This window comes from Brachyhypopomus gauderio, chromosome 21 (assembly GCF_052324685.1).
Source record: "Brachyhypopomus gauderio isolate BG-103 chromosome 21, BGAUD_0.2, whole genome shotgun sequence".
In the NCBI taxonomy this organism is placed as follows: Eukaryota; Metazoa; Chordata; class Actinopteri; order Gymnotiformes; family Hypopomidae; genus Brachyhypopomus; species Brachyhypopomus gauderio.
The window spans coordinates 10,082,196-10,103,447 of record NC_135231.1 but is presented as its reverse complement, the minus strand read 5'-3'; the positions used below and the strand labels follow the sequence as shown (position 1 = coordinate 10,103,447).

At 49.6% G+C, this 21,252-nt stretch overlaps 1 protein-coding gene across 13 annotated transcripts in view; it reads right to left on the bottom strand.

The window, feature by feature from the left end:
• The window catches only part of hspg2 (heparan sulfate proteoglycan 2), a 78,393-nt gene that overhangs the window by 27,811 nt on the left and 29,330 nt on the right, over positions 1-21,252 (bottom strand). For 9 of the 13 annotated variants that reach the window (XM_076983853.1, XM_076983857.1, XM_076983855.1 and 6 more), the window contains exons 4-41: positions 19,099-19,208; positions 18,802-18,860; positions 18,446-18,606; positions 17,741-17,779; positions 16,950-17,075; positions 16,531-16,728; positions 16,315-16,434; positions 15,980-16,111; positions 15,348-15,492; positions 14,513-14,664; positions 14,171-14,311; positions 13,901-14,067; positions 13,199-13,378; positions 12,851-13,047; positions 12,453-12,600; positions 12,238-12,365; positions 12,012-12,098; positions 11,853-11,911; positions 11,620-11,681; positions 11,368-11,508; positions 10,841-11,014; positions 10,367-10,546; positions 9,965-10,083; positions 9,732-9,843; positions 9,377-9,490; positions 9,010-9,137; positions 8,781-8,867; positions 4,349-4,410; positions 4,075-4,142; positions 3,834-3,974; positions 3,501-3,692; positions 3,108-3,146; positions 1,924-2,187; positions 1,733-1,795; positions 1,149-1,232; positions 664-756; positions 495-584; positions 60-290 (exon numbers count right to left, since the gene is read on the bottom strand). In XM_076983853.1, the coding sequence (XP_076839968.1) occupies positions 60-290; positions 495-584; positions 664-756; positions 1,149-1,232; positions 1,733-1,795; positions 1,924-2,187; positions 3,108-3,146; positions 3,501-3,692; positions 3,834-3,974; positions 4,075-4,142; positions 4,349-4,410; positions 8,781-8,867; positions 9,010-9,137; positions 9,377-9,490; positions 9,732-9,843; positions 9,965-10,083; positions 10,367-10,546; positions 10,841-11,014; positions 11,368-11,508; positions 11,620-11,681; positions 11,853-11,911; positions 12,012-12,098; positions 12,238-12,365; positions 12,453-12,600; positions 12,851-13,047; positions 13,199-13,378; positions 13,901-14,067; positions 14,171-14,311; positions 14,513-14,664; positions 15,348-15,492; positions 15,980-16,111; positions 16,315-16,434; positions 16,531-16,728; positions 16,950-17,075; positions 17,741-17,779; positions 18,446-18,606; positions 18,802-18,860; positions 19,099-19,208 (4,793 nt within the window). The remainder of the gene's footprint in view (positions 1-59; positions 291-494; positions 585-663; positions 757-1,148; positions 1,233-1,732; positions 1,796-1,923; positions 2,188-3,107; positions 3,147-3,500; positions 3,693-3,833; positions 3,975-4,074; positions 4,143-4,348; positions 4,411-8,780; positions 8,868-9,009; positions 9,138-9,376; positions 9,491-9,731; positions 9,844-9,964; positions 10,084-10,366; positions 10,547-10,840; positions 11,015-11,367; positions 11,509-11,619; positions 11,682-11,852; positions 11,912-12,011; positions 12,099-12,237; positions 12,366-12,452; positions 12,601-12,850; positions 13,048-13,198; positions 13,379-13,900; positions 14,068-14,170; positions 14,312-14,512; positions 14,665-15,347; positions 15,493-15,979; positions 16,112-16,314; positions 16,435-16,530; positions 16,729-16,949; positions 17,076-17,740; positions 17,780-18,445; positions 18,607-18,801; positions 18,861-19,098; positions 19,209-21,252) is intronic. The other 4 variants (XM_076983866.1, XM_076983865.1, XM_076983858.1 and 1 more) reach the window with 3 other exon arrangements.

The following is a 21,252-nucleotide window of genomic DNA, read 5'->3' as shown; positions in this document are numbered from 1 at the left end:
TGTCTGCTTAGGCGAGCGAGCGCAAACTTTAAGTCTGGCTCCCAAGAGCCCGTCCGTACCTGGCAGGAGAGGCCATGGTACCCGGGTGGACAACGACACTGTTCCACCTCCAGTGCCCGGGCCAGGCCCGTGTGGTGGGGCACGGCGATCTCCATGCTGACGCTCGAGATGCTGGAGGATTGCATCTCCGTGTGGTAGGACGCTCGGATCAGGATGTCGTCCAGGTGGGCCAGCACCATCATCAGGTGTTCCCGGGTCGCCGGCATGCCGTCGGGACGCTGCCAATGCTCCTAGCGAGGACCAAAGCGCAGACAGCACGGTCAGTCACTTCCAGTGTGCACATGTCGTAATGGCCAAGAAAACATGCCACGAATATTTATGCTTTTGCTGTGTTGCCTTTTACTGTCAGCATTGCTTGTAGTTTACAGTTTACTACAATGTGCAAGCTCATGAAAGGGAAAGCTTAAAAAGTCAGAAGGGACAAAGTTTCTCACCTCTCTGAAGATAATCTCAAAGTTACGGGACTCTTTTGTCCCGTGTCCTCTTCGCCAATCCTGTCGGGCCACTAGGGTGATGTCATTACCCTGGAAACATGACCAAATATTATAAGGTAGTTTATTATCAGCAAGCATCACTTTGGGTATCATCCGACATGTTACCTACAATGATCTGAACGTCAATATCCTCTATGGGAGCTCCTCTGTGTCCAGGAACGTAGGAGATACTGTACTTCAGTTTGCCTCCGTAAGACCCAACCTGTTGAAGTACACAATAGAGAAACGCTCACACCAGGACTTTTGGTGATAAGGAAGTAGGATGAAATAAGAAATATTGATCTGAACACTGGTATATTTTCCAGAAAATGCATAACAGTATATCTGTCGGAAAAGTAATGCCTTTTTACACTGGCATATTTCTCTTCGAATGAAAGGGGAATAAAAGAATGAAATCAGCTTTACAAATCAAAGTTTCTGGTGTGGAACATGTAAGAATTCACTGACGTCTGACTCGTCCTCTCAGTGCAACTGTCTCGGTGGGAGTGATTTAACCATAAACACACAGGCCATGTCTGAAGAACCTCACCCGCCCAGTGGGCTCGATAACATGTCCTGTTTTGCACGAGTAGGGGCCACACCACAACCTGTTACCTTGTCTCCTCTGAAGCTGTCCGGCAGCTGCCAGAAGAGAACCTCCTCCGGGTGCAAGCTGAAACCTTTGTAGACCAGAGCATACTGGAGCACAGAGGGGACAGGAATGCAGCAACAGCATGAGCAGCAGTGAGAAGAAAGCAGACAAGCACAGCAGTGGACAAAGCAGAGAAGACCACGAGAAGAAGAACCCAACGGCCCCTAACGGCAAACCCTAACACTCGGTTCCCTCAAAAACCGCTCAGTGCTGCATGAGCACACACGATGAACAGTGGAATAACTAGGAGTGACAGGTAAGTCCCCTTAGAAGGTGGGTTTCACCCTGCGGCAGCCTCCAATTGCAAAGGCCCAAAAGTTTAGTGTGCACTCCAAGTAGAACCTCTCTTAGGTCAAGGTCTGGTTAACATTCACATTTCTCACTGACTTCTTTACACCATAATTAATGACTTATTTTCGTCAAACATTAAACCCTGGCTAAAAGATCATCTACACGACTGACTCCGTAAATTTGCTAAGCTGGACACCCCCCCCCCAACCACACAGAAGAGGGTAATATTTTTCCAGGATTCCAGTGACATGACTACCTTGCTTGAGGAGTTAGGCTGAGCGGGATTGGGTAGCTTCACAGTGTTCTTTCTCAGCTTATCCTGTCAGCAAGACCAATATCCAAAACATCAAAACAGGGAAGACAAACTCTGAATCAAATCATATTAAAACAGGTTCCACAGTTAGCCTAAATGTAACACTAGATGAAGATTCAACAGGCAAACGGTACCTTCACCAGTGTAAAGTGGGAGGTGTTCTCTGGGGAATCTGGGACACCAGACGCCCTTTTGTGGGACATCAGGGCGGAAGGGGATGATGGGGGGTTGGGGATGCGTGATACCGAAAGACCTGTGGAACCTGAGGCTCCGAACGAAGAGAAGGAAGACACACGGGACAGTGAAGAAGAGGGGGGGGCAGCAGGCCGGCCATTGGAGAGGTTGCCGAGGAGCGCCCATATCTCGTCGTCGAGCTTACGGACTTCGGAGGAGGACGGCTGGTGGAGAAGTGGAGAGAAGAAGGGGAGACCACATTGACCCAGTGGTGTGATGGTGGGGACGCTGAGAGTCGGGATCCCAGGGTTACTTCAGGTAGAGGTGTGTTCACAGGAGTTATGGTGAATGCTTAGATCCAGATTAAGCTTTAAGAATCCACTCTACTCTCTCAGGTTACCAAATACCCAACCAAATACCCAACCAAGAAATACTGAATCCCCACAGGTTCATACTTGTCTATGCTATTCTCTTACTCCCAGTAGTTTTATCCAGGCTATTGTTAGTTGCTCGTCCAGAATGTACAACATGTCATGCTCCTACAAGCCAAGTGAGCCCCAAGGAGAAGAATCAGCCTGCCGTACATTTCAAATTATGGCATCGCAAGGATGTCGCTGTAGGCTTGTCTGAAATCACTCCTCCTAGTCAAAGATCACAAATAACAGCACAGCAAACTCTTTGGCAACATGCTTCTCCTGCTCATTACAGGCACAGAACCTTCACGTTGTGGCCGAGAACCTGCCGGGCACCAGGGCATTAATCTACATGCACAAGTACCCCGAGGGGCAGCTTCATTATATTAGAACTATTTGTTGTTATTTAGGTTAAAACATAGCTATGTTAGGGTAAGAATCTCATGGCCATCATTTTGATGAAATTCTGCCTTGAGATCAATTACATTATTTTATGGACTAGTCAAGCAATTCATCAGCAATGCATTCACAAGCAGTGCTTGAACGTTCTCAAAATGTCAAACTTAAAGCAGTAAGTTTATGGCTTCAAAAGTCACAGTACAAGGACCAATAAAACAATGCTGATGAATCTTGCGGTGTACCGCGCACCATGAGAACCCTGTACCACTAAGACAGCTGAGGTGATGGGACACACGCCAACAGCAGCAACAGACACACACTCAGGCGTTTACCTGGACCGCACGCCTCTTTCGAGCAAAATGATCCTCCTTCTACAAAAGTACAACAGAGGACAGCAAAATAAACGCATTTGGCTTGAACTGAAAGCACCCTAGTGGATAAACTAGGGCTCCCCCACACACAGAGCTTCCATTTAAATAATGTTGGGCACCGACACCATTTTAAAAAACAACCCTCTCTCACCCATGAAGGACCTGGACGTTAAAACATTCAGAGATAGAAAGGAAAGCAATCGGTAGCATTTAGCATCGGGAAAGAAGAGATGGCTGAGCACAGAAACGCAGCAGGAGAGAAGCAAAGGCCGTGTGCCGTGAGAGAGTGACAGAGTTCTCAAGTCACAAGTCTGCCACGTGTGACGTCAAAAACACGTGCGCGGCCAGCTGTACCTTGTCTCCCTGGTAACTGGGAGGCAGCTGCCAATAGTGGGGCTCCTGGCCGAGGTGGTGGAAGCCCGTGTGGGAGAGCTGCGTCCCGGTTGTGGACACCTCCACCGAGAAGCCGCTGTCGATGCGACTGGAGCGCTGGCGGTTCACCAGAGCGAAGCCTTGGGTGCTGCCGGGGCTGAACGTGGTGGAGATCTGACGGAGAGAGAGGGGAGAAGGGTGGAGGAGGCATCGGAACGAAAAACGTTTCTCCACAAGTCCACCCGTGAAGTAACGTGAAGATGTTGGAGTCGCCCGGGCCGAACGTCGGAGAGCCACGGCTGACCCGTCTCTCACCACGTCTCTGTAGAAGCTGGAGCTTGAACACTGCTGGGTCACCCCCATGCAGAAGCAGCCCACGCAGCCATCTTTGTTGGCAGGGCTGAGGTGGAAGGTGCCGGGCTTGCAGGTGGAGCAGGACGGGCCCTCCACGTTCATCTAAAGGTCAGCGCACGTGCGTTAGGACAGCAGAACCACGTTCTCTGTTACGCCTCGGTCCGAGTCCTAGATTAGCGTCGACGTACGCTGGGCGCCTTACCTTGCAACGACAGGTTCCACTCACGCTACAGCCCTCACTGCCTCCCTCATCACAGTGGTAGCAGTTTCCTGCAAACAGGAGTATGTTGTTCAGTCTGGGCCACCAAACAAACCAGGAGGATATTAAAACACAAAGGGCCTTGTTTAACACCACCCACAAAGAAAACTGCAAAAGATCACATCTTAATATGGTCCAGTAGAAAGGCTTCTGGATGGCAAGATTTTCTTAGCAGACATGTGTTCTCCCGCCAAAATTTACCCCAAGCAGCACATACCATCAAATCCCGTTGTGCATCTCTGCCCAAGTAGAGGATTGCCTGTGTATCCAGGGGCACATCTAAAAGAAGATGAGACCAGTTGAGACCAGTTTCTAAACAGATGTTTTAAATTTCAAAACAGATAAAAAAAAATCAATCACAGAGAACCATGCAAAGTCAAAACCCCATCCAATATTATTTTGACAGATTAACTTTTTTCTTTCTCCACAGTGCTTGTGAGCAGCACCTGATCAACATGGTGACCATCCTTATTTGCACTGGACGGTTTCAAAATGAGTCTTGCATAATTTGCTTTAGACATTTAGACTCCTGCTGGCAATGCCTAACTGAAGACCAATAATTGGTCAAAGATTCAGTTTCACGAAAAAGCAAAAGAAACACACACATGTGAAGAGTTTCCCCATGTGTGTTCCCTCAACACCATACAACACAGCAGACACAAAGCAAAGGCAGTGTAAGGAACCGTGGTTCTCATCCTCCCATGGGTCACCACAAAAGAAAAAGCAGTTCAGGAGATACGAGATGTCCCACAGCACGACAGTGGTTTCCAGTCTCGGTGAAGTGACAGCTGCAGCCAGGAACACTCACTTATCATGTCTAAGATCTCAAGCCCTCTCAGAAACTCCCCCGTTAAACAGAGGAGAGACTCCTTCACTGAGAGAAGAAGGTCAAAATAAAATAAAATAAAAACAGAAAAATGCAAAAACAACTGAAGGTGAAGAAGAAAGCAAAGGAGACAAACCCCTCCAAGCACTGCACAGCCTACATATAGAACACCAGCAAGTGCCAACGCTCAAGAAAGCTGAGGAACTTCTAAGAAAGCTGAGTAACTTCTAAGAAGCTCTTACCTGGTAGGTGCAGGCTCCACAGTAGTCCAAACATCTATTTTCCCATTCATGTTTCCCTCATTAATCTGACACTATCAGAAAAGCTTTTTCGTTTTCACATTCTTACATTTTCTTCTACTTAATATTCTGAAGGAGAGGTCCCAGACCCAGGGCTCATTATCCATTAGCAAAGTGGTGATTCAGATAATGGACATCATGCTACTCTAATTACTGACTGTAAAACAGCTGTTGACCATTTTCTGTAATCAGCCACCTCTTGAAAGTGGGTTTCAAGAACAGCAAGGCCAACGAAGTTTACATCTGGTTAATCAAAGTGATGAAGGAACAGAAACCCATCAACTCCTGACACTCATGATTCATCTCTCAAAATGATTTCAAATGATTGAGGTGATCCAACTAAAAAACGACATTGAAATAATAAAAAAGGTTTGAGTATTAATACAGATTATAAATGTTATAAATACAATGTGATTGTATTATCACTGTATTTCTTGTTGGTATACATAAACTCAGTAAAATGCAATCATGACATACCAGCATGAACAGAAAAACTGGCTGATTTAGCAAATTTCAGCAACACATGATTCCTTAAATTTTAGAATATGTATCAATGAATCGATTTCCTCATAGAGAACTTTAAACAAAGTCTATAAGACAAGGTTATGGTCTAAATGAGCATCCATTCCTCTGTGCAGATGACCTGCGTCATTCCAGAGGTTATGATACACATTCATGTCTATTAGTCTTCATATCACTAGATAACGAAAGGGCTGGCGAATGATGGAGCATTATTACAGACCCAGATTTAGAGTTCTTTAAAAATCTGGGATGATTTTTATTGGGATAGCCAGTTTCCCAAGGGTAATAAGGAGCTCCCCGTTCTGTATCTCTCCATTTCCTGTGTTTTGACCCACTTGACCTTTCAGTCCAAGAATATCCAAAATACTAAGCCGTGATTGGACATTGTTTTTCTGCTTCTGTCTTTTTGAGTTGGGTTTTACATTTTGACTGGAGTGTTCAGGTTTTTTGGAGGGAGTGGGATTAGCAGATGCATGTGTCCTTTCAAATCCTCTTCTGGGTTTGCTCTCATGGTCTAATGCTCCGTTACGAGATTGAGGATCTAAGTGATATCTTCTGCTTGGCCCGTTCTTATGCTTTGTTTTTCTGTTCATCTGCAGTGTGTGAGGTTTCCCAATAACCAATTCTGTGGTGGCTTTTTTGGCTGGTGCTAAATTTAAATCCTTTGTTGATGATTTAGGCTTGACAGTGTATCTCACGGGAGGTGCTTTCTTGTCTTTGATAGGCGGAGCGGCAGATGGCCGTTTTGGCGTTTGTTCTTTGGTTGGACCCGATTTTACATGTGAAGGAGGTTCAACCTGAAATTGGGGCTTTATTGTTCTACTATTTATGGTTTTGTGGGCAGGACCGTTTTTCTTTTGAGCACGTCCCTGAGACATGAGGGTTCTGGTCCGTTCCCCTGATGGTTTCTTTTTCAAATGTTGTTGGATTTGTTCAGTTGTAAGTTTTGATTTAGGTGTTTTGCTGTGTGTGACTGTTGACTTACGTCGTTTGTTCTGATATGGAATGGGTTTAGTAGATAACTGTGAGCTGGGAGTAGTCTTGGGATATGTAGTTCTTGTAGTGTTTTGTTGTTTATATGGAATGGGTTTAGTAGATAAATGTGAGCTGGGAGTCTTGGGATATGTAGTTCTTATAATGTTTTGTTGTTTATTGCCCTTCTTGAAAGTAAGATTGGTTTTGGTATAGTTTGATGTCTTGCGCCTGTTTGAATGTTCGAATTTTCTTACTGTGGATTTTGACAGTCCTTTGGCTGAGGTAACAATGACTTTATGTTGTCCATTCTGCTGAGAGGTATGAGTGGTACGGGTGGTGTGTGAAAGAGGAATACTTTTGGGCACTGCTGTTCTGTGAGCTCTAGTGGAAACAGTTGCCCTTGTAGCCGTTTTTGTCATGGTATCAACTTTTACCATGGCTGCAGTAACCTCAGAAGCTCTACCACCCTTTGGACGGCGTGCAACGTGGCGGGCACGTTTGATTTTGTACAGCTCTTGAGCGAGTGTCGTGAAACCATCGATGAGGATCTCCAGTCTGCTCTCCAATCGGTGCAGCTTGCCCTCCACGTCCGTGTAGGTCTTCTCCAGCTCCTTGATCTGCTCGCTCTTGTCGGTCCGAGACGCTCTTCCGATCAGCTCCTCCAGCTGCAAGCTAAAGTTGTTTTGCTGGTCCTTCAGACCTTGGAGGCTCTCCTTGACATCCAGAACGTTGGCCTCCAGCATGCTCAGACGCTGGTTGAAACGGTTCATGTGCACCCCCAGCTGGACCCGAAAGTCCCACCATAGCACCTCTGGTCTGAGGGTGTGCGGTGTAGGCAGGGGGGTCCCGCCACTGTCATGAACCACACCAGCTGGAGGAGTGCTTCTCTGAGAGAGTGGGGGTCCGGAGAGCACTGCCAGTAACGTCGTAACCTTCTGCGCAGTAGTCACTGGCCATAAACGTGCATCTTCTCTTTCGTCAAAACTGCTTCCATGGCCACTCCCATCCAAAACTTGCCTTTTCTCAGTACCAACATAAACCACTGGACCACAATCCTCAGGTAGGGATCCATCCAGCTGTTCTTCTAGATAGAAGTCTCCACAATCGTCAGTAGTCTCATTTCTTGATTTGAAATGTTGAAAGCCATGATCAGAGAAGGACATCCGTCACCAGATTTCACATACAAGAAACCTTCTCCCCAGACACCGAACAAGCTTTTGCATTCTAGGTGCCAAAGAGTCACAAAGAAGACGTTCAAAATGCCAGCACATCGTTTATGCCACGGCGACCGCATACTCAAACATAAACGGCATAAACAATAATCCCCACAAGCCCGTGAACGTCTAAGCCTTTGACCAGAGAGAACTTTAGAACAGACTGCATGGTTTAGCATGATGCAATTTCTAAAAGGTCTCTAAGCAGCGCTGAAGCAAGACAGCAAAGCATTATAGGACAAATAGTATCCCATAGCAATAAAAAGCATGGATTTGAGAACCGTACTGTCCGGAGTGATGGCGTTTGCTTTATGTATGATTTTGCAGTATTGAGGAGCTAAAAAAAAAAAATAAGCGATTTACATAAACGTAGTTAGAGTTGGAGATGACTTCAGATCTAAAGCCGTTTTTATGAAGTGACAGAGGAGGTTCGATCAGTGAAAGCTGTGAAACAAATATAGATTTCAACTCTTATGGTGCAAAGCTATAACCATAAGATCTCACCATTATCATTTCATACCCCCAAACAAGCAGGAGAGTCGCACGTCGTTGCTCTGCTGACAAAAACGCACCAGTATGGGCGGCACGCGATTCGACCTTGGCTCCGCCCATACGGCCCTGCCCAGCCTACTCAATCATGATTGGTGGAAGAAGACGGAGGGACAGGCCAACATGCAGTGGCGCTCGTGAGGGGCGGGGCACGGTGGGACCGGGGGCGGGGCATCTGCAGCCTGAGCGAGCCAGCATCCCAGGACCACTCAAACCAAAACAACAGCCCTCTTTAGTAGATCACGGAGACTATGGACAGCTTACCTTTCACAACGTCTTCCGGTGTGTCCCGGAGGACAGTTGTTACAGGTGGGGTGTCCATCCGTGTCCAAATAGCAAGACTTTGCACCGCTGAATGAAGAATATTCACATGAATGACACTACACACACTAAACGGCCATGTAAACAATCAGTTGTCTTGATTAAACTGATAAACAGCATTATGAGTAGTTGGGCGGGGTCTGGTGTGACCATATGACCAGGCTGAACTCACTTGTGCCCAGGGGCAGGACCCATACAAGGGCAAGGCCTACAGGCATGGGGACCTCCTGTCACCGGGTTGCCATAGAAACCAGGGAGACAGCTTTCGCACCGAGGTCCAACTGTGTTGTGTAGGCATTGCTGTAATGACAACATGTGAGTATCAGGAAAGTCGCAGGAGAGAATTATAAAACAGTATTATATATTAATATATTATATATTACCAAATTAAATTGTATGCATAATGAAATGTTTGCACAGGCATCCGTGTTTGCATGTGTGTGTGTGCATGTGTTTGTGGGTGTGTGTGTGTGCATGGGTGCGTGTGTGTGAGTGTATGCATGGGTACGTGTGTGTGTGTGTGCACTGCATTTACACACCTGGCACGCTCCTGTCTCTGGGTCACAGCTGCTGGCGTGTCCGTGGCATTCACACCTCTCACAGGTGCCGAGGTAGAGGCCGGAGCCCGTGCGTGTGTATCCCTCCTCACACTCCTGAGAACACAGCCCCACACACCGGCGAACCCAACATAGGTGAGCGCCTGGCTTTTGAACAGCGAGATATACCACAAACCCCATCCGTGACTACAGAAGACGGAGAGACACGTGTGTCCACAGCAACCTCGAGACCCGGTTAAGCACGGTTGTGGCTGAGCTCAGTTTAATTATTCAGGTAAACACACATTTGCTTAGCGGCGGGTTGGTGGGTTAGGCTGGCGGAGGTGGTGCGGTGTACCTGGCATGAGGGGCCCCTGTAGCCGGCCGGGCAGGCACACTCTTCCACCTCTAGCGCCCTCTGGCTGCCAGTGGCGTGGGGCACAGCGACGTCCATCTGGATATCAGAAATGCTGCACGGGACAAAAAGAAGCAGTGATGAACAGCGACGGCCACAACATGGACGCCTGGCCTCCACAGAGACGCCAGAAACACTTCGCTGGAGAACGGGCAGCTGACGGGCAGAGGAGGGACCTGCTCTCGGCCATGCCGCTGGAGTAGGTCGCCCTGATCGTGAAGACAGAGATGTCGGCCAGGACCATCAGCAGGTGTTCGCGAGTACACGGCTGCCCGTCTGGTCTCCTCCACGCAGACTACGGACGATGAGAAGAACGGAGGGTCACGTGTGTGAAGGTCCACTACCAATTCCATGAATATATTCCAGAGTGAATATCTGACCCTGCTTTCATCCACAATTCCTTGTGGTAGCCATTCCAAGATGGAGCGAATTTTTATTTACGCTCAAAACATACATAATGACATGTGAAAGGTTTTCTTCTACCAGAATCACTCGCATCAAATAAACGCATCGCCTCAGTGACAAGTCAACAAAATGTAGGTCAAACAGCGAGACGCCACAGTCCAGGGGTAACGCACCTCCCTGAAGGGCACCAGGATGGTGACCGGCACACGGGGCAGGGGCTTCGTCTGCGAGTAGTGCTCCAAGAAGATCCCGTTGCCCTGGAGCAGCACGTCTGGGTGGCCCTCGCTAACCGACGAGTGTGCGCGAGGCTCGTAGCGCACACGGTAGCGCAACTCTCCCCCGTACGCCGTCACCTTGGGGCGTGGGAGGGAAAGGGAGGTTTATTTGCATGTGTAAAATGTTTCTGGAGACATTTAGGGTCAAGCCTTCCTCTAATGCAGAGGTTGTTTAAAGGACTTTTCAGATAAGGAGCAGCAGTCGAGTTGTGATTAGAGGTTGTTTAAGTGAACCATTATCTTGCTGTTGTGTTAGATTAGGTTTGTGTCATTTATTCTACTGTTAAATTCAAGTGATCTCCAGGAGCATCAGTATCTGTGCCTCAAAAGCAGCGGTCACTCGCGATGGCCGGATCTCACGTGCACCCTCACCTTGTCTCCGCGGAAGCTCTCGGGCAGGACCCAGTAGTAGACGTCGCTGGGGACGTTGGCGAAGGAGCGGAAGACCACCTCTGCTCCGCCTCTCTGGGTGATGCCCTCCGTGATGCTGCGTGTGCCGGCCCCAGTGGAGAGAGAGAAGAGTTGTCCGTTGACACCACCTCGAACCTTCAGACACAGTTACACAGTTGTCAGAAAACGTGGTCCGGGCTGTATTTATAAATATCTTTATTCACAGCACATAAAAAAATATGATTAATTACAGAGGGTCAAATGACCTTTGAACTGTATGATCTTTTAACTCGCAGATAAATTACATATACATGTTACATATGCATGTTGTCAGGCCACGATCTGGTGAGTACTTCAAAACCAGTTTTGTGGGATGACTGTTCAGTCCAACTTAAGCACTGATTTAAACCTGACCAATTTTCAACCAAACGTTGTATGTCCCACACATCCTGGTATGTGATACCCCTCCTCAGTGTGAGACGGTGGTCTGTAGGTGTTGAGCAGCACACCTGCTCTCTGGTCCAGGTGGAGCTGACGCACTGCTTGGTCACCCCCATACAGAAGCAGGACAGGCAGCCATCTTGGTTCTCGGAGGCCAGGTGGAAGGAGCCGGACTTGCACTTGTCACACAGAGCTCCGCCCACATTGGCCTGCACAGCGAAGAGCGGCGGGAAACGACACGGCCCGTTAGAACCACCATGAGATCCCCAGCCTGTCGCGGATCTCCGCCGGCCAAAACAGTGCAGCTAACGAGGAGTTACCTTGCAGCTGCACGGTCTGCTGCTGGAGCTGATTGTTCCACGATTGTCGCAGCTCGAGGTCTCTGAAAACGGGACATAAAAGCACATAGTGCAGAAACCAAAAAAGAGATCAACAAAGACAAAACATCAACATGCAGCCTCTGGTAATCGACCCCTTTGCCACACTTATAAACAATACTAAAGTCACTAAATAATACTAAAGACGCTACATAATACTACCAACAGGTACTCACCAGCTGGAGTACACCTTCCGTTAGGCTGCAGAGGGTTACCCACATACCCAGGTGCACACCTAAGGACCAAAGATGTTCAGAAGTGGTTCAGAAGTTCAGAAGTATTCCCACATGTATGATATCACTGAACACAGAAAGCTAGTGATGTGAAGGACTCACTTCTCACAGCGGCGGCCGGTGTAACCTGGTCTGCACATGTCACACGTGGCCTGGCCATCCACGTCCAGGAAGCAGGTGTCTGAAAATCTACACACACAGTACGTGTCCATATATATTTAAGTTCAGTATAAGCTCAGTCCGACTACAGTTTGAGTTATCAAAAACCCCACACACACCCGGGTCTTTGCAAGCGCGAATGTGGAGGGGTGTGTGTGTTGACTCTCACCTGCGAGACGTCTCGGTGTAGGGACAGGGGCAGGGCTTGCAGTCGTCGGGCCGCCCTCTGCTGGGGTCACCGAAATATCCGGGACGACACTTGTCGCAGCTCGGCCCCTCTGTGTTGTGCTGACAGCTCTGTGAGCGAATGAGGACACACGCGTGAGTGTGTACGTATGCACTGCCGTCACACGGGGTGACCGTGGTGTGCTTCAGGACTCTTACCAGGCAGTGACCACTGATCGGGTCGCAGGCGCTGGCGTGACCATGGCAGTTACAGCCGGCACACGTGCCCAGGTAGGCGCCGCCCGGCACACGCTCAAAACCAGACGAGCACCTCTCACAGGACAGGCCGGAGTAACCGGGGGGACACCTGCCGGAGATATTACATGAAGACCTTCATGATCGTACGTATTTAAGGGGTTGACGTTGTGCATTTTGAGTGTGTGTGTGTGTGTGTGTGTGCGCGTGTGTGTCTGTGTGTGTCTGTGTGAGTGTGTGTGTGTGTATGTGTGTAAGTGTGTGTGTGTGTGCATGTGTGTGTGAGCATGTGTGAGTGTGTGCATGTGTGTGTGTGTGTGTGTGTGTGTGTGTGTGTGTGTGTGTGTGTGTTGATGATAGACCTGCACTCCTCCACATCCTTCGGCTGGCCCTGCAGACTGAACTCGACGGTGGTGGTATCCATCACAATGTCACTCAGGCCCACGCTGACCATGCGGTTGTCGTAGATGGTTCTGAGGCTGATGCTCTCCAGGTTGGCCAGGACCATGAGAAGGTCCTCACGCCGCACAGGCTGCCCAGATACGTGCTGCCAGTTTTCCTGCAATGCCACAGGCTTCCAGCGTGAGACGTTTTGGTATTTCATGCGATTCCCTAGCTCCAAAACGACATCTGGGAATGCCTGTGCCAAACCCTGACCTAGGATCAGTCCAGTAACCAGGTTGTGGAAGACATGGTGCACGCTCACTGACCTCAGTCAACCTGATGTCCCTCTGGTTCTTGATGTTGGGTACAGCAGGCGAGCTGTGGCGGTAGTGAATCCTGAGGCCGTTCCCCCTGAGCACCACGTCGGGTTTGTCCACTGGCTCCGAGCTGTCCCTTTGGAGCAAGTAGCTCACCTTATATCGCAGGTACCCTCCATAAGAGTCCACCTGGGTGACGCACACACATTCATACAGGGATATACTAAAGAATCTCAGAGGTAGCCAGTGCTTTCATGGAGACATCAGTTATAAACATTGTTGGGAACGTTATTTTAGTAATTAGTTATAGTTACTCACTACTTGTTCAAAAAAGTAACTGAGTTAGTAACTGAATTACTCTATAATAAAAGTAATTCGTTACCACTGAAAGTAACTATTTGCATTACAGTTAAAAAAGGTTATATGCCAATGAATAAGGATTTTTTGAAAAACCAGCTTTGTTTGTTGATCACAGTCAGTTGAAATGAGTAGATCAGAAAGGTGTTTAACTTTTGATATTTATTGCACATCAACAGACCAATGCAGGATAAAATCCTGCTTTTAATGACCAGTAACGTCAACGGCGTTGTAACGACAGGAAAAGTAATTAATTATATTATCCCGTTACTTACAAAATGACGCCGTTACCTAACGCCGTTATTTTTAACGGCATTATTCGCAACACTGGTTATAAAGGCTGGAGAAGTTCACCTTGTTGCCCAGGAACTGGCGTGGCAGAGTCCAGAAGGAGTCCAGGTCTAGGAAGCGGCGAGATAGGTCCACTAGCTGGAACTCCTCCTCTTCTGGGTTGATCAGCATCTGGGTGGAAGAGAGGGGAGGGGGGAATCCCAGCCGGATCGGGAAAGACACGTTCGCTCCTAAAAGAGAGGAAGAGGAAGAATCACTTGGTCGCACCACTTTCCCACTGCAGTCATCTGCGTAACGACCGGTACGTCTCCGTTACTTGGGTGCGGGCGGCACCTTTGAAGTCGTCCTCCTCTGTGAAGCGCAGGGAGATCTGGTTGCGGTATCGGCCGGTGCTCTGGCAGTTCCTGGTGATGCCGAAGCAGAAACAGGGCATGCAGCGGCCCCCGACGTTAAAGTGTCCCTCGGCGCAGTCACCTGACAACACCACAGGACGAAAAACGTCGCAACAGCACAACGGATCACAGGGTCCCACCGATTAAAACAAGTCCTTGGCGTAGTATTGTTTCTTTACACAACACGTTGCGCCACACACTAGACAGCTAGGCATGTAAAGTTTCTAGGAGTGTAAAGTCACAGTGTAAAGTGTAAAAGTTAGCTCGGGCTCTGCCGGCCTACTTGGGATGCGAGATAAGGTGAGCACTCCATCGGGAATGGCGAACACCAGGCCTTTGGCGTTGATGGCCTCGCAGGTGTAGGCCCCCTGGTCCCCCTCCTTCACATCGCGGATCGTCAACGTGCCCCGCCCGTTCTTGGTGGTCATGGAGATCCTAAGAGAACACAGAGGCAGCACCAACAGGTTGGCTTCAGCTACATCACAGGCACAGAAGAGCTGCTTCTGGGCTTAAAGCGCAGGAGTCCGTTTCCCCCCGTGTAGGAGAATTTCTTCTGTTCTCGTGCTTTCTGACGAGCAGTGCTGGAAATGTGCGGAAAAACCACAAGAGCTGCAAGGATTGCCACAACACGAAGGAGACGACCACGAGGCTTGCGCATGGCGGAGAATGATTCAGCCAGGAGCGTTAATTAATATCCAGGACCGCCTGCTTTTCCTATTGTGCAATGAAACTGTCAGAGCAAAGCAACTCTGTCAAAGAGACTCTGAAGCACTTGTGGCAAAAACAAAACAAAACAAAATAGCTGTCTGGTTCCAATGAAACATATTAAACATATGACTCAGAGAAACTATCAAGGCCCTGAACATTATCTCTGTGGTTTTGGGACATTTTGGACATACTTTAATTTGTGCATACGCGTCAATGGAAGGTTTTCATAGCATGGTAATATCTGGCTCTAACCTCCATTCCAATGTGTCAGTGTGTCAACATTTGGCTAAACTATTGCCAAATAAGAGGGTAGATTACAGTGGAATGTCAAACAGGGAGCAGTTCTTTTTTAGAGCTGGTGTTCTCGTGAGTCACATTTCTGGATCAAATAAAAGATGAGGTCAGCCTACCTGTTAGTGGCTGGAATATGGCCCCAGTTAAGTCTCCAAGTGATGATGGGGGTGGGCACACCAATGGCAGCACAGGTGAAGGTCACCGTCTGCCCCCGCACTGCAGTAATGGACTCTTCCGGAGGACTGGTCACAGTGGGAGGGGCTTAAAGATAATGGGGGGAGGTGGGAATAAACAATAATTATCCTTCCACGTGCAGCTTCGCATCACACTCACAACCTACACTACCTCTCAATGTCCCGCCCACGTTCACATGCAAACTCGAGAGATGTTACAGGTTCAGGACGAATTCTTTTGACACGGACATGGCGCGTGACGCCGTGTGATTTGGCTGGGTTGTTCAGTGAGGCCAGCCAAGCAGAGGCAGAGGCAGCTAACAGAAACGAAAGCCTGCCACGCTAAATAAGTGAGAACGACAGCGGGATGACAGGCTCGGTATAAAAGACACGCTCGGCGCTGAACTCGCGCAGGCGCTGGGCGAATCAGATTACGTGGGATGTTGGATTCTACTGAGGAAACAACAAACACTTTGACACCCAAAACATCCGCTGTTTGGAAATGGCAGATGGTACAGTCCTGACCTCCCGTCTCTCTCGCTCACCCCCTGGCCTCCCCGCGGCGGGGGCCTTACCGCAGCCGTACTCATCCGAGCGGTCGGCGCAGTCGGGTTCCTCGTCGCACTGGTAGCTGGCGGGAATGCAGGCGTGGTCGCTCAGGCAGACGAACTGCTCCGGAGCACACACGTCCCCGGGCCTCTTAGCAGCTGTGCACAGCAGGGCCAGGGAGAGTGTGTTAAAGTTAAACCTGAATCTGAATCAAACTTCAGAGAAGTCCTTTATTGGGAAAACCGAAGGAATAAATAACCTCTGGGCCACCTGCTTGTGAGATGAAAGCAGCAGCTTGTATTTTAGTTTAAGGAGGAACTTTAAAGCGTTAGGATTGGCCGGCCGGCCGAGGGAGACTCACGGCAGTCGATTTCGTCCGAGTTGTCTTGACAGTCGTTGTCTCCGTCGCAACGCCACAGCTTCAGAGCACATCGGCCGTTCTGGCACTTGAATTCATTGGGTTCGCAAGGGAACGGGGGTCCTGGTGGGGATCACACACACACACACACCCATGAGGACTGTACGCTGCCCCGCCCCCCTCTCATGGGCATGGTCAGGGTCGGTCTGCTCCTCTTACCGCACTTGAGCTCGTCACTACCATCGCTGCAGTCTCTCTCGCCGTCGCAGAGGTAGTCGCGGGAGACGCACTCTCCGTTCTGGCACGTGGCCTGGTCGGACCGGCAGGGCCCGGGGCCCGGAGACGGCCGCTTGTCCCCCGGGGTGGTGGAGCCGTGGGTGGATTTGTTGAACACGGGGGTAAATGGTGTCACTGGCACTGTGGGTTAATGAAGTCCAAATTTATGCAGGGTCCACGTGATTCCAGGGTCCATTATTTTATTAGGGAGTTTTACTGTGGACTTTGCAACTGTACATCTGTGTTACAGGTCCTACTGTGAATGGCTTCACAGACATATGCAATGCAGTCGAGAAGGTCTGGACTCGGCTAACCACGACAATGCACGTGGTACTGCACGCCCACCTGCCACGCCCACTCACCACAGCCCTGCTCGTCACTCAGGTCTTCACAGTCAGGTCTCTTGTCACATCTGTATTCCAGAGGGACACAGGCACCGCTGGTGCAGGTGAACTCGTCCTCCGTGCAGGGACGAGGTTCTGGTCTCACTGTCGGGGACAGAGGGCATGGGTACGGACACTCGAACGCATCTCTCTGCGCTCGCCAGGCAAACACACACCCGTGCTCACACGCAGGTACACACGTGCACGCACACACACATGCTCACATAGGCCTACATACGCACACTCCACAAACTCCGCAGCTTTGAAAAAGCGAAACCAAGCTCATAATCACACTAACAGGACCTCGTTGGGAACATGCAGGACTCTCTTTCTAGCAGTATAGCGGGGGGAGAGAACAAACCCCATACAGTCAACGCAGCACTGCATTCTCTTGCTATTCTTCTAGACTTATTTACAATGAAGGCCATCTTTTTCTCGACATTTCAACAAGCAAGCCATACATGAGAAACAATGCGGAACCGCTCAGCTACGTGACCCACTGGGGGAAAGGCCGTGCTCCGCGCCCTCCTGACGGCTCCGGATCGAGCCGGTCACCCACCGACAAACTCGCTCGCACTGTGAGACCCAGCGGTACCGGCCACAGAGCCGAGCATGCGGGCGTGCACGAGCAGGGGGCCGTGCACGAGCGGGGAGCGTGCACACGTGGCATCGCCCCCTCCCCCGTGGCGACCAGGCCCGCCTTATTGGTCAACGGCTCGCACACACGTGCCGGCACACTACAGACGCCATGCGGTAGGCCCGGCACAAACCTGGAGAGGCTAGAGGCTCCACGTGGGGAGGGCCGTCCGCTATAAAACACACACACACATGTGGTCCATAACACACTCCGCTGGTTTTCTGCAGGGGGACTCACAGAGGTGCGGAGAAGGTGAGAAGGTGAATGATGGTCTAGAGGAATACGCTGCTGTGGGGTGTCGTGCCTTCCCCTGCGCCAACCAATGTGACCTTACGTGACCCAGACCACCGGCTTGTTATCAGGTGAGGAGGCAGGTGTGTTGGTGCACAACAGACGAGATGTGTGGCGACACCGCTTGGACTGTTGGGATTGACCTGGAAATCTGTGTGTGGAGAGTGTCTAAAGGCATAAATTGTGTGTGTGTGTGTGTGTGTGTGTGTGTGTGTGTGTGTGTGTGTGTGTGTGTGTGTGTGTGTGTGTGGGGAAGGTGTGGAGAGTGTCTGATGGTATAAATGTGTGTGTGTGTGTGTGTGTGTGTGTGTGTGTGTGTGTGTGTGTGTGTGGAAGGTGTGGAGAGTGTCTGATGGTATAAATGTGTGTGTGTGTGTGTGTGTGTGTGTGTGTGTGTGTGTGTGTGTGGAAGGTGTCTGATGGTATAAATGTGTGTGTGTGGAAGGTGTGGAGAGTGTCTGATGGTATAAATGTGTGTGTGTGTCTGTGTGTGTGTGTGTGTGGAAGGTGTGGAGAGTGTTTGATGGTATAAATGGGGTCTCCTTACGTTCTCCCAGACGTCTGAACTCGAACCCCTGGACGGAGGTCATGTAGGAGGCGATGGTTCCTTCACTAACCACGGAGTAAAGCACCTCACGGATCTGTGCCTCGTTGGGATTGTAGTCCGAGCCCACGTCCAGTTCCACAAACACATCCCTGCCAATTTTCCTTCACAGGAACAAAGAAGCATTTAGAGATAAAACAGAATATGTTTTCTGCATACACGAAAAGACAAAATAAGAACTCTGGTTTGAGTTACAAAACAAAATATCACTGGAAGCCATAACGGTAACAATAGTGGTTAAATGCGCCTTGTTAAAGTTGCGTTTTTAGGTGTTTAAGTTTTTGAATAGAAGTCATTACTTGACAAGAACCACGTTGACGGTCTGGCTGCCAGGTATCCGGTTGTATTCTGATTCCAACTGTGGAAGGAACAGACAGCATCATTTACACCATGTCCCACGGTCATCACCGTGACAACAGCAGAGCGGGGCTCGCAACACTGCACAGTGGTGTGTCGCTCGACACTTTAGTTCTGATGTTAAATAATATCCCACTTCTGACTGTGGCATTTCAACATGCCGAGACAGAAATAGAACGACGTGGTTGAGAATGAATGAAGTTCCCACAACCTTGACCAGCAGGTCTGGTAATACGCACCGTGTCCACGACGGCGGACGAGATTTCTTGGAAGGCGTCGGAGTTGATGTCATCGAGCTCCGGGCTGTACTGGAAGGAGTCGGTGAAGTTCACGAGTGCCCGGTAGTAGACTGCAGGCCAGAGAGAAAACGGTGTCACGAGGTGAGGGTGAGGGAAACCAGACGTACTCCAACACGAGCGCTCTTCACAGCCAACCGCAAAGCTGCCATCAACAATAATGGAATCTCCCAGTAGGTAGGGAGGTGAGTCTCTTTAGGAAAGATTGGCCAACCACACAAGGAGCTTATTACAGCCCAACTGCGATATACAGCTGGGCTTTAATAACAATATCAAAAAGAAGTACAACGGCTTTAAACAGGATAAAGAGAATAAACAATGGTGAATAAATGGAGGAGAGAAAGCTGTGAATGAACAATGATGCTCAAACACACCATCAGAAGGATGCTTCTAGATCTGTGCGGGTGCATTTCTCCTGGTCACTTCTCATTTCACCATACAAACCCAGTGTGCACACATGTAACATCTGGGATAACAAATCTACAATAATAAACTGAAGTTCCAGGACAAATGTGTGTGGAGATAAAGTACTTGGATGGCGGACAGGTCAGGCTGAAGAGAGCAGATGTTTCTCCCTGGTCTGTTATCGTGAATTATCTCTGCAGGCTTTGCGGGTAAGTGACCCTTAAATAGCTGCAGGTCCTGGGGTTTCCCATCCTGTTCCCAGCACCTCCTACAGCTACTTGTGCTTTTAGTTTGTCACTCCAGGTTAGGCAAGGAAATAAGTGTTTGTGCTCCTCTCACACACACACACACACACACACACACACCCAAATCACTTTTTCCACTGCTCTCATTTCCACCGTTTCTTCACTGAAGATCAGACCAGGTCACCAGGACCTGCTGATGGTGAGGGGCTGATGTCCTCAGAGGGTCGAAGGCCTTCACCCTGCACACAAGACCAGCACAAGACCCGGCTGCCTCTCGGACTGGAGAGAGTCTGTAAACATGACTCACGTGTGTGTAATTACACCCCACCCACACACACACACACACACAGACCTGGCTGATGCACCCTCACAGTGGGGGCAGGTGTGAGCGTAGGTGAGACGTGTGAGGCAGGCCTGAGCCACGCCCACCAGGGCTCACCACAGAGAACCAGCAGAGCAATGGGCAGACGCAAAGGCCTGGCTCCCTGGGGTTCATCTAATCTAGTCTAATCTAGTCTAATCTCCTGTACCAGCACGCTGCCTGTTGGCCCCTAGTTGCTGCAGTGGCTTTAGCTCCGCCCACTAGTGGCTCACGCATTAGTTTCTCCGTGTGGGAAATCCCCCGGCAAATACGAAGAAAAAAAAATAAAAGAAAAGAAAGCACTCAAGCTTCTTGATTCCCAAATGTGTTTGAGTGCACAACTGTGGGGGCTTTATTGGCTGAGTCACCCCCCACCCCCCAGAACTCCTCCCCCCCCAGGCCCGGTGGAAACACACGGAGGACTGTGAGGGGACAAAGGCCACATTGAGGCCGGCGAGCCACTCCAGCCACCCTGCAGCCGCTTACAACCTCCACAGCCTTCTCAGCCTCTTACCCAGAATCCTTCACACAGCAAAGCGTGATGGAAAGAGGGCCAGTGAGGGAGAGAGAGAGAGAGAGAGAGAGAGAGAGAGAGGGATTGGGGAGAGAGAAAGAGAGACAGAGAGGGATGGGGAGGGAGAGAGAGAGAGAAAGAGAGAGAAATATGACCAAGTCGATTACTTTCTTGTTCCCACTCAGTGTGGAGAATCAGGCGGGGTGGGGGGATTTCACTTTAAAGAGGAACACCCCACATCCTGCAGACGGCCAGCCAAAATGCCAGGAACGGCTTTTCCGTGTCATTCCCAGAGTCGCTGGAATGGTTTGTGTGAATCCTTGCTGGCTCGTTATTCGGCCTCTTCTCAAGCACTAATAAGGCAAACGTGGAAATGCACGTTAGGGACAAGCCTGTTGCCACAGTGCCATATGTTGCACTCCCGTCTGCTAACAGAATTTCACACTGACAGTCCACAGCAACGACAGCCACGGACGCTTTAAACCATGTGCCATCTGTTCTGAGATGTCATGACAGGACTCTGAGAATGGAAAACCGTTGACGGGGATACCGCAGGATCAGGAAATACCATC